Genomic DNA, 15540 nt, shown 5'->3' with positions numbered 1-15540 from the left:
TTTAAAAAAAATCACATGACTACTGCAGCACCGGTGACAGGACAAGCAGAACTGAATATTCATCTTGAAGACCCTGTTTCCACAAACACTGTCCGACGTGAGCTTCATTTTTTAAGAAGGTTGTACACAGAGAGAGTCGAGATAGCTACGAGCCGGATGGCTTGGGTTCTATTCCCGGCAGGGAAAATTTTTATTCTCCATAGCGTCCAGACCGACTCGGGCCCACCCAGCGTCCTGTCCGATGGCTACGGGGGATAAAGCGGCTGGGACGTGGAGCTCACCATCTCCATCCAGTGCTGAGGTCAAGAAAGGTGGAGCTATACGTCCGCTCCCCTATACACCTTGATGGCGTAATGCTTAATACAACTTTACCTTTTAGGCTGTACACTTTGAACCACTGTGTGCTCAAGTGCAATTCTGTCAGTGATTTACTGACTTGAAGTGACTGGTTAAATGTGGCTTACAGTGACTAAATGAATGAAAACTGTTGAATCAATTAGTGTTTTCTTTTTAGATTGACTTGGTGGGTGAGGTCGTCGTGTTCGATTCAGCCTGCTTTTCCCCCACTTGTACCATGTATAGCTTTTGTGTAATTTTCTCAGTTCCTATATTCTTTCATCTCTTTCCGGTCCAATTGATTTTTGCTGTTATTTGTTTTGAAACACACCAAACATATTGTATGGTCTACGCGCTTAAAGACACCCAGATTAGACAACATTTGAAACTGTTCTTTAGTCTTCATGTTTACTCCAATTTAACAGAACTTAAGTAACTCGTTGCCAGTCACGGTAGAAGAGCGGTCTAAGGCATGTACTGTCTTCGCTCGCTTGGAAACCGGGACCGTGGGTTCGGATCTGTTTCCTGTGAAGTACGAACTGAATTCTTATATATTATTCTTATACACTGCCGGTCACAGTAGCCGAGCGGTCTGAGGCATGTACTGTCTTCTCTCTCTAGGAAGCCGGGATCATGGGTTCGAATCCCACTCAGGACATGGATGTTTGTGTGCGTTTTTCTTTGTTTGTGTACAGGTAGAGGCCTTGCGACGAGCTGATCACCCGCCCAAGGAGTCCTACCGAATGTGTAAGATCTAGAAAAACCGAAGTGAATGGAGAAGTTCATGGAGGTAGGCCTAGGCCCACTGGGGCTGCAGTGCCAAGGAAAGAAGAAAGAAGTAGCTGGTTAGGGCTCGTTCTATGTAAACCTAAAGAACAGACGTGTGAAAGTGTACATGGATTTAATCCGCGTTAATTTTATGGCTGCTGTTGAGGTACAAACATGGAGCCGAAGTAGTCTTGAAGGGTGAAAGTGGTGCCGTTTCCTATAGCTCAGTCGTTGAGGGGAGAAGTGGGGGGGAGGTTGTCTTCTACGCAACAGTCAATATTTTTAAGAGACAAGAGGAAAGGGAAAGAACAAAGTCTTCAAGTGCTCCCTGAAGGTCAATTTCTCTCTCGTAACTGCTTTATATAAGTCAAGATAAGAGCACAAACTTTCTTGTTCGTTGCTTTTTTTCCTGCCATCTTGTCCCCCCCTTTTTTTTTCGTCTTTAATTTCTTCTGTATTATCCTTTTAATTTTTATGTATTATTTCTTGGTTCTTTCGTGCGGATGTCACAAAAAGAGACATTTCATTGCATTTACTTACTTACTCATGGAGCTGAGCCCTTCTTGAGGAGAAGCCAAATCTGCAGCTACTCAAGAATTTCCCAGCATTTTATGGAACCTGAAGGTTCATTACCGTGTTCACAAGAGCCCTCCACTGGTCCCTATCCTGAGACAGATCAATCCAATCCATCCCATCTCTCTAAGATCCATTTTAATATTGTCCACTCACCTACACCTTGGTCTTCCCTGTGGTCTCTTTCCTCCTGGCTTTCCCACCAATATCCTATATGCATTCCTCTTCGCCCCATTCGTGCTACATGGCCTACCCACTTCATCCTCCTTGACTTGGTCATTCTAATTATACTTGGAGAAGAGTGCAAGTTATGAAGCTCCTCATTATGCAGTTTTACTGTTATTACGGGATTGATATTTAAGTTTGTCACCCAGATACCTAGAATTTGGAGCCATTGGTACAATTTTTAGCTGACAGTTTAACTGAGATCGGCTATATCTCAGACGTATAATACATTTTGGGACGGAAAGTTTAAAGTAAGAGAGCTCTTGGTTGGGAGAACTAGATATAACCGGAATGACACTATTAACTCTGTGAACGGCAATATATTTTACAAACTACAAATTTCAACATTGAATATGTTTGTCATCTAACTGTCATTTAAGTTAGAACTTTTCTTTTTAATCCGCTTATTGGGTTGTGGGGTCCAACAGGGTCCAATCGGCACGGCGGCCACTGATTGACCTATTGTACCTGCCCCGGGTGATTATGAGGATGGAAAATTTGGTGGAATGAAAATTGGCAGGGCGAGCGAAGTACTCGGAGAAAACCCGCCACAGCGCCACTTTGTCCATTACAAATCCCTCTTGACCAAACCTGGGATCGAACCCGGGCTGCTGTGGTGGGAAGCCAGCGACTAACCGCTTGAGATATGGCGCGGCCAAGGAAACCTATAGGAAAGAATATTTGGAAGAACTAGGAATGGGTGTGAGGACAATATTAAAATGGATATTGAAAAAAATAGGACGAGGGATGTAGACAGGATTAATCTGATTCACGACAGAGACCAGGGTGTTGTGAAACTTTCGGGTTTCCTGGAATTCATTGGCTGGGCAGCTATTAGCGTCTAAAGAGAACGCAGTTCCTTGGATTTGCTTAGTTATGATAGGAATGTCTCTAAAATACAGTCCCCCTGAGTCATATAAATTTTATGTTTCGTTTTCAGTGCCCACTAAACTGTCGTCCCGTCAAGAAGCTGAAGGGAGGGTCCTGCCTTCGACGCCTGCCTCTTCCGATCGGTAAGTAACTGCTGAGGCTGTTGTCACATGTGGAGCATGCGCGAAATAGTGATCCTTGTATCCGATAAAGAGATCAGAGTTGCAGAACTTTACGTTTATACTCTTGTTTTATAACCGATCATTTATGAATCACGCATCTATGCAACTGTCAGCTGCTTAAGAAAACGGTGCTCCATGGAGTTAGAGTTTGTTTCCCATAATAATGAGTTTCCCAGTTTATTCTTTTCACGTAGACATGGGCAGGTGAGATAGGTGAGTTATTCGTGACGAATGATGTGATTGGTCGGTTGATTCTTGTATTATTTAACTACGTTTCTTCAACTGGGTACGTTATACAGTATCCAATAGTAGAATAATTTTGATTCAAGAATTGGAATGAACTTGGAATGGGTTGTGGTCAATTTTAAGGCACAGTTCTCGCATCTGACCGAATTTACAAGGGAGAGTTAGTAAATGGGTCCAAATGGATATAAAACTTAAAACATGTGATATTCGAAACTGTAAAAAAACATTAATATTTTGACATATCTTTCACCAACATTGATACACTTGTCCCGTCGCTTTAAGAGTGCGTCAAAAGTAGCATAGAAGTTTTTGGCTGTTGTGTCAGCCACTTTCTCACGCTGTCGGGCATTATCTACCCCTGTCGAACATCATTGGCCCAGCTGTAAACAGCTTTACGCGACAAACACTTTCCACCGTAAACAGGAAATGTTTTTAATATCCTCTGCATTGAGTAATTTTCCCACAGAAAGCTGCTCTTCGCTAGTACACTCCTCAAGCGTGGACGCCATTTTGACTACTGAAACCAGTATCTGAACATGCGCATGCGCGTCTGCTATCGACACTGTCATGTAGCTGGACAGTGCTGCTACCTAATGATACACATAGAAAACCAATTACATCCATTACAGTTGTTTTATTTCCGTTTGTGACTTATTTACTGACTCTCGCTCGTACATACGGAAACTACGAACAGCTTCATTCAGAACAGCTTATCTCCTTGCTGATATTTGAACACGGGATCTCTGGAACACGATGTATGTGCCCTAACCATTATACCGTGATGTATATTGAGTTTGGAATGACTTGCACACATGAAAAATACATTTGTATACAGATTTTGTTTTTGAGACTCATAAGTAAGAGATCTCTTATGGTGCTTAGGTAGTCTGTTTCTAGGTTTATGGGGATGTCAACTGTCTCAGGTCGCGTTTCATTGAGATCGCTTGGTAACAAACGCATGAACGTTCATACCGTCACTACAAAAACGATCATTACTGATCATCTGAATGCGCGATGAAGACCTTACATTAGGAAGTGAGTTAGTCTGTTAATTTGTTTATTAGGAGATATTACTTACTGATGGAGCTGAGCCCTTCTGGAAGAGCTGCCAATTCTGCGTCTACTCAAGAATTTCCCAGCATTTTATGGAACCTGAAGGTTCTTTATCATGTTCACAAGAGCCCTCCACTGGTCCCTCTCATGAGCCAGATCAATCCAATCCATACCATCCCATTCTATCTAAGATCCATTTTAATACTGTCGCCTATACCTTGGTCTTCCCAGTGGTCTCTTTCCTTCTGACTTTCCCACTAATATCCTACATGCGTTCCTCTTCTCCCCCACTCGTGCTACATTCCCTACCTACCTCATCCTCCTTGACTTGAGCATTCTAATTATACTTGCAAAAGAGTACAAGTTATGAATTAGGAGATAGTATGCTTTTTTTTAATTCGCTTAGTGGGGGGTGGTGTCCAGCTGGGTCCACTCGGCACGGCGGCTACTGATTGGCCTATTGTAGCCTACCCCGAGTGATTATGATGATGGAGAATTTGGTGGAATGAAGATTGGCAGGGGAAACTGAAGTACTAGGAAAAAACCCGCCCCAGCTCCACTTTGTTCACCACAAAACCCACTTGACCAGACCCGGGATCGAACCCGGGCCGCCGCGGTGGGAAGACAGCGACTAACCGCTTGAGCAATGGCGCGGCCAGATATTAGGCTTACCTAATTAATGAAACTGTACAGTTCAACATGAACCCGTTGACCCCCCCGCAGACATGACACGTGTGCTCTCCCCACCACGGACTGACATGTAGACCTTCTCTATTGTTGAGTAGCTAATCCTTTGCTTCCTGGTCCATGACGATCTCACGACTGCTGATTAGAATAATGTGTGTTGGTAGGCCTGCTTCATCCTGCTAATTACGAAACGTCAGTTTGATTCAGAAAGAGTTTCGTCTTTTTTTTTTTATTTTGCTTCAATGGTTAACGTTCTCAATTATAAACGGATTACAATCCAATTTTAAACTCTGGTAGGTAAAGCGATTGAATTGCTGTGAAATGGGATGTTTGATTCGAATTGAAGTGTGCACTGGAACACGTAATATGGAAATCATACAATCTTTTAGCACCTCACCCCCATGGATTAAGATTTTATATTCCGCTGGTAATAAGGACATCATCGGGCACCAATATCTTCCTCCGACTTAGGGTAAAAGTAATGCAAAGTTGTCCCTGTGCTTAACTAATTAGGCGTATGGGGGAGTGGGTGTATACATATTTTCTTGACCTCGACAATAGCTGGAAGTGAGTAATCAGCTTCACGCCCCGATCGCTTTACCCCCGGTACCCATTGGATAGGAGGTTGGGTGGACCCCAGAGCTGGTCTGGACGACGTGAAAAACAAAATTCTTGAACTTACCGGGACTCGAACTCCGACCACTCTGCCGTGCAGCCCGTAGCCTGTCTCTATACCGACTGAGCTATCCCGGCTCCTCGTGACAAGCCAGTGTTGCGGTTAGCTCTCCGTATTTCGGGAGTCGGGTTTCGGGTTCAGACCCAGAGGTAGAATGATCAAATGAAGCTTTTCGTGAATTATCTTAGTCCCTCCAGGAAAGTGTTGGGATAATATTGAAAGTAGAATGCATCCGTTTTCTTCAGCCCTTCTAAGTTCATAATGCAGAAATTAAAATTCGTGTTACTTCTGTAATCACGAGATCTACCTCAAAAACTACGGTGTAGTGTAGAATACATAGAATTTTGAGCGGTCCGGGTTTAAACATTATCCCGGAAATGAGTTGTCTTGACAGGGTTTTCTTGGCTTCCCAAATTCCCTCTAGGCAAACTTAAAACTGTCCACGGCCACTTTCCTTCACATCCTGATTCATGATTTACAATTTCAGCTCTGTTTTGGTGAAGAAATCTATGATCGAGTTAAGAGGAAGTATTGTACAATATTCTGATAGAGTTTGGTGTACCCATTGAACTAGTTAGGCGCATTAAAATGTGTTTAAACGAAACTTCCAGTAAAGTCCGTGTAGGTAAATATTTGTCTGATAAATTTCCTATCCAGAATAGTCTAAAACGAGGAGATGCTTTATCGCTACTGCTTTTTATCTTTGCTTTAGAATATGTGATTAGGAAGGTCCAGGAAAATCAGGTGGGGCTAAAATTAAGTGGGACACTTCAGCTTTTGGTCTCTGCCGATGATGTGAATCTACTGGGTGATAATGTAGATACCATAAAGAAAAAGACACAAACTTTAATTGACGCAAGTAAAGAGGCTGGTCTAGAAGCAAACACAGAGAAAACTAAGTATATGTTGCTGTCTCGTCACCAAAATGCAGGGCAATATCATGACATGGAGATAGCTAACAGATCATTTAAAAATGGCACACAGCCCAAACGCTTGAGAACGACAGTAACATATCAAAATTTTATTCAGGAGGAAATTAAGAAGAGATTGAGTTCGGGTAATGCTTGCTACCATTCAGTCCAGAACCTTTTGTCTTCTCGTCTGCTTTCCAAAAACATAGAAATTAGAATATACAAAACTATAATTTTGCCTCTGGTTCTGTATGGGTGTGAAACTTGGTCTCCGACATTAAGGGAGGAACACAGACTGAGGGTGTTTGAGAACAGGGTGTTGAGGAGAATATTTGTACCGAAGAGAGATGAAGTGACAGGAGGTTGGAGAAAACTGCATAATGAGAAGCTTCATAACTTGTATTCTTCTCCAAGTATAATTAGAATGATCAAGTCAAGGAGGATGAGATATGCAGGGTATATAGCACGAATGGGGCAAGAGGAATGCATGTAGAATATTGGTGGGAAAGCCAGAAGGAAAGACCAAGACGTAGGAAGTTGTAGAGCATTAAAATGGATATTAGAGAAATATGATGGGATGGTATGGACTGGATTGATCTGGCTTAGGATAGGGACCAGTGGAGGGCTCTTATGAGCATAAAATGCTGGGAAGTTCTTGAGTAGTTGCACAACCCGCGACTTATCAAAAGGGCTCAGTTCCATGAAGTTAGTTTGTTAATTATTGGGGAAGATGTTATTCATCATATCAAAACTAATACCTTTTCGTAACTTATCGTCACGACATGCATTTCCAAGACAGACAAACAGACGGCTGTGTGACGGGGTTCCGGTGAAGGAAATTTGTTTCTTCGTCTTCGGCCAATATTCCAATTTGGTTTTGTTTTTAGTTAAAAAGTCTCATCTTTCAACCCCAAAAGTAAAATAATACTTGAAATAATGCGGGGATTTTGGTCCTGATAAGGGGCATGGAGGTGAACTTCCATGGAATAGATGTCTTATATAGAATTGAATGCCCTGTTTCACGACCCATCGGGAAAAGTTTCCGGTACCCAGTGAGTTGTTTAATTGAGTGGGGCCCACTGATACTCTGGACGCCGTGACGAAAACGAGAAAATTCCTGCCTTGCCGAGAATCGAACCCTGGCTGTGCACCTCGTAGGCCTTGACCGTACTGTGGGGTTACGGTTCCATTTACACAGAGGGTGCTGTCTGCTTGCGATGACTCCTGGCTTCGTGCTCTGCCACGCGTGAGATGAGAATTTTACTCCGGTTTTTAGTGCGGTTTGGGGCCAAGAAGGAGAAGATGGCTGTTTGAAACCGCAGAGTCAAAATAAAGAGCATGAACTAGGCCGTTTCTTTTTGTAGGCGAAGAGAACATGATTCAACAGATCATTAATGTTCCATCAACCACCGCAGAATTTCGAAGGTTCATTTTCTTTATGAGGGCCACTGTTTGGTGCGCCCCCTGCCGAATTATTTTTCCTGCATCCATCTTCTTACCCCTTAACCTCGTGCCCCCTTTTTTTTGTGAGTGGAACATAAACGTGGCATGTAAAAGTCTATGGCATATCTTTAAATAGGCCCATGTCTTGAAATCTCCCTTTTTATATTCTTTTGTACAAATTTTATGGAAGAGGTCCGTCATATTTAACGCTTGAAACCGCGGGTTTTAATGAAATTTGATAAATGAGAAGAATGCCGTCTTCTGGTATGTGGGGCTGTGTAGATATTATATAAACCGATGTTTCGGAAGTATATATCGCCTCCATCTTCAGGGTATAAAAATCCGCGAGCGAGGTGCCACTTTTCCTCAAGTCTTCCCAATACCCGACTGTGTACATCAAAATGTGAAAAACCTGCAATAAAAGGTGCAGTTGTCCGTCTGCTTAACTAATTAAGCACTACGCCATGAAGACGTATTGCGGAGTGGATGTATAGCTCCACTTTTTATTGATATTAGCACTAGCTGGAGGTGAGTGGTCAGCTTCACTACCCGGCCGCTTTACACCCATGGAAACAGCCTTCGGTACCCATCGGATAGGAGGCTGGGTAGACCCCAGAACCGGTCTGGACGACGTGGAGAAAAGAAAATTCTTGACCATATCAGGACTCGAAGTCCGGCCCTTAGGCAGTCGCTATATCGNGAGCCGGTCTGGACGACGTGGAGAAAAGAAAATTCTTGACCCTATCAGGACTCGAAGTCCGGCCCTTAGGCAGTCGCTGTACCGACTACATTATCCCGGCTCATCGACAATGTATGTTACGAAAAAAAAAATGTAAAACTAAGTTTAAGGAAATAAAACAGATTAAGGGACTCGACAGTGTTAGGCTCTGTATGTTCTGTGATTAGCTTATCAAAAAAGAAGAAATTTCATCTGCAGGAGAAGGACATTAAGGGCAGTGAGGTATAACAAAATTTGCTAAGAATTTATCTAATAAGTAAGCATTCCGTAAATCGTAGTAAATCTTTCCAGGCTTTGATACTTAGACCTGTGAAATTCTTCAGGTTGCTCATCTTCCATCGTTATAGTTGAAGAAATAGGAATTGTTTTTTCTCGTCTATAATCACGTATAAGAAATGATTAAAACCGTTTTGTATGCCACTTTGCACAAAATCTATGCTTCCCATTACCTGTTGTGCAATTCACAGATGTTCGGATATTTCTGAAAGTTCAGATCGAATTGTAAGTCATGGCTAATATATGTATTCTTATTGAATTGGTATCTGACGTGAAAAGCGCTGTCAGATACAGTAATCCGTTTCGTTCTGCTGCTATTCAAATGCCTTCTAATTATACTTTGTGTTTTTTAGCAGATCTAGAAACATCATGGTTAGAAATTTATAAGAAATAAAGAGAAATTTCTACAGCTAATGGAGCGTTATGCAGGGAATCCACAAATGTGAGCATGAAAAATTAAGACACAACAATTATGCATTTTTATATAAAAACAGATGAGAACTTTGGTTTTAAAATCGCTTCTCAACTGTCACGAAACGAAAGCAGAATTTGACGTCATCGTAGTGTTCAGCAGAATATGTCAGTTCGTTGCTTTGACCTCCTCTTCGTAACGTTGATGATCAAGATACGTTCTCGTAAGAAATCCGCTGTAACAAACAAAGGTCTTGAGTTTAGTATTAAAACATAAGGTTTTGAATTGTAATAGTCTGTCATGCATTTTTTGATATAAAATTTCTGTCAGGAAATATGAAGGGAAGAGAAAGCTTGCAGTTGCTGGATGGATGATACCAGTTGGTTCTTAAAATATAAGACATGTCTGTAAGGATCATTTCTAACAATTATCTGTCTTATAACTAACTCCACGGTGCTGGGTCCTTCTTGGGGAACCACGAATCACTGAGCTACTCATGAATTTCCCAACATTTTATGGAACCCAAACGTTCATTACCGTGTTCACAAGGGTCCTTCACTGGTCCTTATCCTGAGCCAGACCAATCCATCCCATCCTATCTCGCTAAGCAAAACAAACTCCATGGATTAGTCCGCAAGCGAACTATACCGACCGAGCGATTGCCGCTTGTCGACGAAGTTAATATCAACTTTAGCGGATAGAGGGTGTCACGTGTTCAGCACAACGGATCCCCACGGCCGTTAATCTTGGTTTTCTAGACCGGAGGCGCTATTTTCTTGAAATAGCTCCTCAGTCATCCTCACGAGGTTGAGTGGACCCCGTTCTGCTTCTCAGAAAGTCTGGTAGCACCAGGAATCGAACCCGAACCTCTGAATCTGTAGGCAGGAACTCTGACCACTAGACCACAGGTAGACCCATTTTAATATTATACTTCCACCTACGTCTAAATATTTGTATTGGATTTTTTCCTTCTGGTAGATTCTAAAGGGCTGTGACGATATTGTATAAGTCCATGATGTGTATTTATGCTAACCGTCTTACAGTGCACACAATTTCACCTTTCTCTTCACTTTTACACTACATGTTTCAGCATTAATGTGCCATCTTCAGGTGTGTCTCTATGCACGTCTAACTACTACATTGCATGCCCTGATATCTTTTTACTAAAATGACTCAAATATATATTCGTCATATATAATAATAGATTTTAAATATTACAACTTTTCAGGATTTGTCATCCATACTTCGTATCTCAATACGCGAATCACGCCAATCCTCCTCTATGGGAGCGCTCTTCCTACATTCATGTGTGTATTGTGCTCTGTGTTGTGTCTTGCTCCTGTGCCTGCGTGAGTTGTACTGCTGGATATGTATGGACGTATCGATGACGAATCGTGAAAGGTTTTAATATTTATAATTTATTGTTATATATGACGAACACACATTTTAGTCATTTTAGAATGAAGACGTCATGGCATGCAGTGCAGTAGTTTGACGTGCATAGAGACACACCTGAAGATGGCACATTAATGCTGAAACATGTAGCGTAAAAGTGAAGAGAAAGGTGAAATTGTGTGCACTGTAAGACGGTTAGCATAAATACACATCATGGACATGAACCAGTGCAACAGGACGCTAAAATATAACGATGTTGTATAATACTCATAATTATTGGGTTTCTGCACTTTGCCCATCGTATGATATTCTGAAAGATCCAGTTTCCGAAAAGTTACGCTCTTTTGTAGTTTTTTAGAGTACCAGACGATGGACGAAGTCCGAAAACCCAGCAACCCTGAGTTTTTCCTTCTGGCTTTCCCACCAATATCCTATATGCATTCCTTCTCTTGCCCATTCATGCTACATGCCCTGTCCACCTCATCCTCCTTGACTTGATCATTCTAATTATACTTGGAGAAGAGTACAAGTTATGAAGCTCTTCATTATGCAGTTTTCTCCACTCTACTATCACTTCTCAGCATCCTGTCCTCAAATCTACACCTATCACAGTACATTTTTTATATAAATTCAGTAGTAAGTGTTTTGGTTTGGTTAGCCATCTTCAGGGCCACTCAGAGCGTTTGACGAACCAGAAACGCGTCTGCTACTGGGTTATCATAATGTAGATGGATACTTGCGAGAAATAATGTTTATAATACGCAGCACAGGTATGAGATCAGCTAAGTCTGTGGACTAAATTGATCTGATTCAAGATGCAGTCCAGTGTCGGTCCTTTAGGAACACACTGACGAACTTTCGGCACGAAATAAGGAGCTGTACCATAGAGCTACGTCTGCGAGTGACTATAGACGGGGTTTGGGTTGGTGATTGGGTTTATTGAGCACTTAACAGATCGTAACTACAAGTAACTATAGCGCTATCACTAATTCACACTGTGGACCTTCCTCCCCTCCCGGGCTCACATCCTCGCTGACTGGCGGCTATCTCACACCAACCTCCTAGTCTTCTAACTGCTGTAAGAGTCAGAGTCACTTTACGCCTGACGGTTTACCGCCAATCAGTTCTTCTTGACACTAAGTCCCTTGAGGCTCATAACAAGAGATTTTTTTTGTCCAAAACTCCGTCTCGTTATGTAGCCTCGGGACGGACTTAAAAGGAAACACCGCTTCCAACAGTTATTCCATTGTTGCCTGTCACACAGCCGTTACCCAGCAACGGCCGTTTTTCTGGCTTCACATTTCTTGCTTAAAGCAAATATGCCACAGTATTGTTCTTTAATTAGTCTGTTGTATAACAGTAGGTCTTCTTAGTTACATGAGTTTGTTGGTTTTTGTTCTCGCTTTTTTTTTGCCTCTGGTTTTAATTCTGACACTAACTAACACTACTAACACCACGTCATCCCTTCCTATATGATCAGAACACTTATCATTGGGAAACTTTACAGGCATGATATGAATAAATATATTGCCCCTTGACACTGCGTTATTTTGTTCGTTGTTGAATCCATCAAGTAGGCCTGAGTTATAAAAATGAGGGTGACATTTAAATCGGGGATTTCCCTCCCTCATATGGCAGAGTATAGCCCTCCTTGCTTCCTCGCAATCTCCCTTTTAATCTGTGTAGTTGCAGGAGCGTGAAATATCAGAGTGGGATAGCAAGCGCGGCGGCGGGGGCGGGTCATATTGCTAATGTCTGCCTTGGGATTTGATGGTGCCTCAGTCGCACCCCGCTGCTGATGTGGTGTTGATCACTCGCCACCCTGACAAATTGCATTCAGTTAGAGATACATTTTTCTTGTCTTGTGTTTTTTTAACTCGCTCACTAGGGCCCTAGTTTGTCGCGAAAATTAGTTATTTTTCCTTCAAATTAGTTATATTCTCGAATTAGGCAATTTAATGTCTTTTATAGCACGGCAGGGCAATGCGGCCCATGGCCTCCCTATTTCCGGGTTTCGGAATTGTGTTTGTAGATGTTTGGTAGGGCTCCTTGGACTGGGGATCGGCTTTCGCGAAGGTCTTTACCTACGCAGGACAACACAGACACGTAAGAATGAAGCATATACGTATATCTATACCCCAAGCGGAATTTGAGTGCAGGACCTTAGAGTTGGAGCGGCAGAAGGGAGTACTCGCCTTAGCGTGGCTACTGTGATCTGTGTCGGCCTCACAATCCTAATTCCTGTGCATTTATTTATCCATCCATCCATGAGTCCATGTGACCGTCTTTGACGCTGATATTTTACTCGGCTTATTCTTCGACCCTGAAGATGATGTCGAAATATTCCTCTGAAACGTCTGTTGACTTACCACACGACTTTATATCCCAGAAGATAAAACTGTTCATAACCACCGCTGTGAGAACCTCAGATTCCGCGACAAAAATTTGCAAGTAAGGATGGAATAAGTTCATAAACATGCAGAGAGTTCTTCAGTAGTTGACACGATTTAATTTTTGTACGAAGGTTTTTGTTTGCCTGCTGCTGCGTGCAACTCACAGTCTCTTCCGAGTGAAGGGCTGTACCTATGTATATTTATGGGGAACTAACCGAGCGTGGATGTAATTGGCTGGTCTCGTCTCCTTCACACACCTCGCTCAGTAAGCATGGATCTCTGTGAGATAATAAAGTTGGTAACCCCAGCTCTTAACTTGTATTGTGTCCTGCGCGGGGTTGTACAGGGCACAACAACCGGCACTTCCAAAACCGCGATCATAAAGTGTATAATGCATCCCTGTACGCTTCTCTCTCCGGGATAGTGCGCGTGTTCGCCGAATGTCCCTTGTCCATTCTTGGATTTCTGACTTATGTAATAATGTATTTATTAATATATTATTGGGTTATATGGGGCTTTCCCCGATCACAGTGGCCGCGCGGTCTAAGGCATGAATTTGTCTTCGCCTCCTCAAACACTGGGATCGTGGGTTCGAATCCTACTTGAGGAATGGATGTCTGTGTGCTTTTATTCTGTTTATTCTGTCGTTTGTAGAGGTAGCAGCCTTGCGACGGACCGATCCCCCGTCCAAGGAGTCCTACCGACTTTTCATAGAAGTAAGTAAAAAGTAAGTAGAGGTATCCCTGTAACAGGCCGTGGAGGCCCATACGGTTGTGAGACGTCGACGCTCCCACATATTCTAGACAATCGGCTCACAGATGGCGACAAGGTTGTCAGCCCTACGCGCCGGCCGCCCTTTACTCCCAAAAATATTCCTGATACTCATTTCTGTTAGAGGCTGAGTCGACCCCAGGGCCATAATGCGGCTGGAAGGATTAGGTCAATTGAAATTAATCCAATGACCTCATCGGGAATTGAACCCGCGACCTTCCGGCTTGTAGCATAGTGCATCAAACTGAAAAAGAAAGCGGTCAAGGTCCACAAGGGCTATAGGGCCATAGATAGACAAGTAACTAAGCAACCAACTGAAAATTGAACTCAGATGTTGAACATTGCTAATATCGATGCTCAGAACTGGACGCAATCCAGAACCAGTTCCACGAACCTCTCAGCATCATTACTCAACAGTTCTTTGCTGATAAGAACTGCGAACCAACCAGCCCTCATAACAGACCCCGAAGGCGCAACGGCTTTACCGCAATCCGACAATGGGTGCAATTGGGCATGATCCGTCACCTATCCTCGCAACACTGNGGCACTATGCTACAAGCCGGAAGGTCGCGGGTTCAAGTCCCGATTAGGTCATTGGATTCTTTTCAATTGACCTAATCCTTCCAGTCGCACTATGGCCCTGGGGTCGACTCAGACTCTAACAGAAATGAGCACCAGGAATATTCTTGGGGAGTAAAGCGCTGNACAAGCCGGAAGGTCGCGGATTCAGGTCCCGATTAGGTCATTGGATTCTTTTCAATTGACCTATTCCTTCCAGTCGCACTATGACCCTGGGATCGACTCAGCCTCTAACAGAATGAGTACCAGGAATATTCTTGGGGAGTAAAGCGCGCCCGACGCGTAGGGCTGACAACCTTGTCGCCATCTGTGAGCTGATTGTCTAGAAAATGTAGGAACTTCGACATCTCACAACTCAATAGGTCTCCACAGCCTGTTACAGGGATAGCTTTACTTTTACTCTTTGCGAGACCTACCTACACACAGAGCGACACAAACACAGAATAAACCCACACAGACATCCATGTCTCGAGTGGGATTCGAACCCACGATGTCGGTATTTGAGCGGGCGAAGACGGTTCATGCCTTAGACCTTGTGGCCACCGTGGCCGTCTGGTTACTTGCTTATTTACTGTAACTGAAAGTCCATTTTGGTTGAGAGGTGGACATGATTGGTTCAGGTGGTGTCCATTGGTTGGACATGGTATTATTGTGTTTGGATCTTCAAGTTCCGTGTTGTGGTGAATTGTATCGACAAGTGCACTATACCCAGGCTGTAGTTAGCGCATTGCTGCAACCGGGCATATCACATGTCGTTTTCCTCTTGCCCCTCCATAATGAGTCGCCCTCAGGTGGCGAACCTCGCGACTAAATGTTATTACCTGCAGGAACCAACCGACCGACCTGCTATATACAGGGTGTTTCACGACTTTAGGGTATAACTATAGGAGGTGATTTCCTAGGTCTTTGTGATCAAAAAAGTTCATATAAACATGTGTCCGATTTTGGACGGTCACGGAGTTATGGACGTTTTTCATTCCCAATCAAGGCCTCGTGTGAACCACG

At 43.1% G+C, this 15540-nt stretch overlaps 1 protein-coding gene across 1 annotated transcript in view; it reads left to right on the top strand.

Annotated features, from left to right (window-relative positions):
* The window catches only part of LOC111873684 (maternal embryonic leucine zipper kinase), an 82824-nt gene that overhangs the window by 27597 nt on the left and 39687 nt on the right, over positions 1-15540 (top strand). Inside the window, exon 10 of the mRNA XM_023868611.2 lies at positions 2843-2915. Within this exon, the coding sequence (XP_023724379.1) occupies positions 2843-2915 (73 nt within the window). The remainder of the gene's footprint in view (positions 1-2842; positions 2916-15540) is intronic.

Source organism: Cryptotermes secundus, unplaced genomic scaffold, assembly GCF_002891405.2.
Source record: "Cryptotermes secundus unplaced genomic scaffold, Csec_1.0 scaffold1651, whole genome shotgun sequence".
Taxonomy (NCBI): Eukaryota; Metazoa; Arthropoda; class Insecta; order Blattodea; family Kalotermitidae; genus Cryptotermes; species Cryptotermes secundus.
Note: the sequence above shows the minus strand (reverse complement) of the source record. Positions and strands in the feature narration are given on the sequence as shown.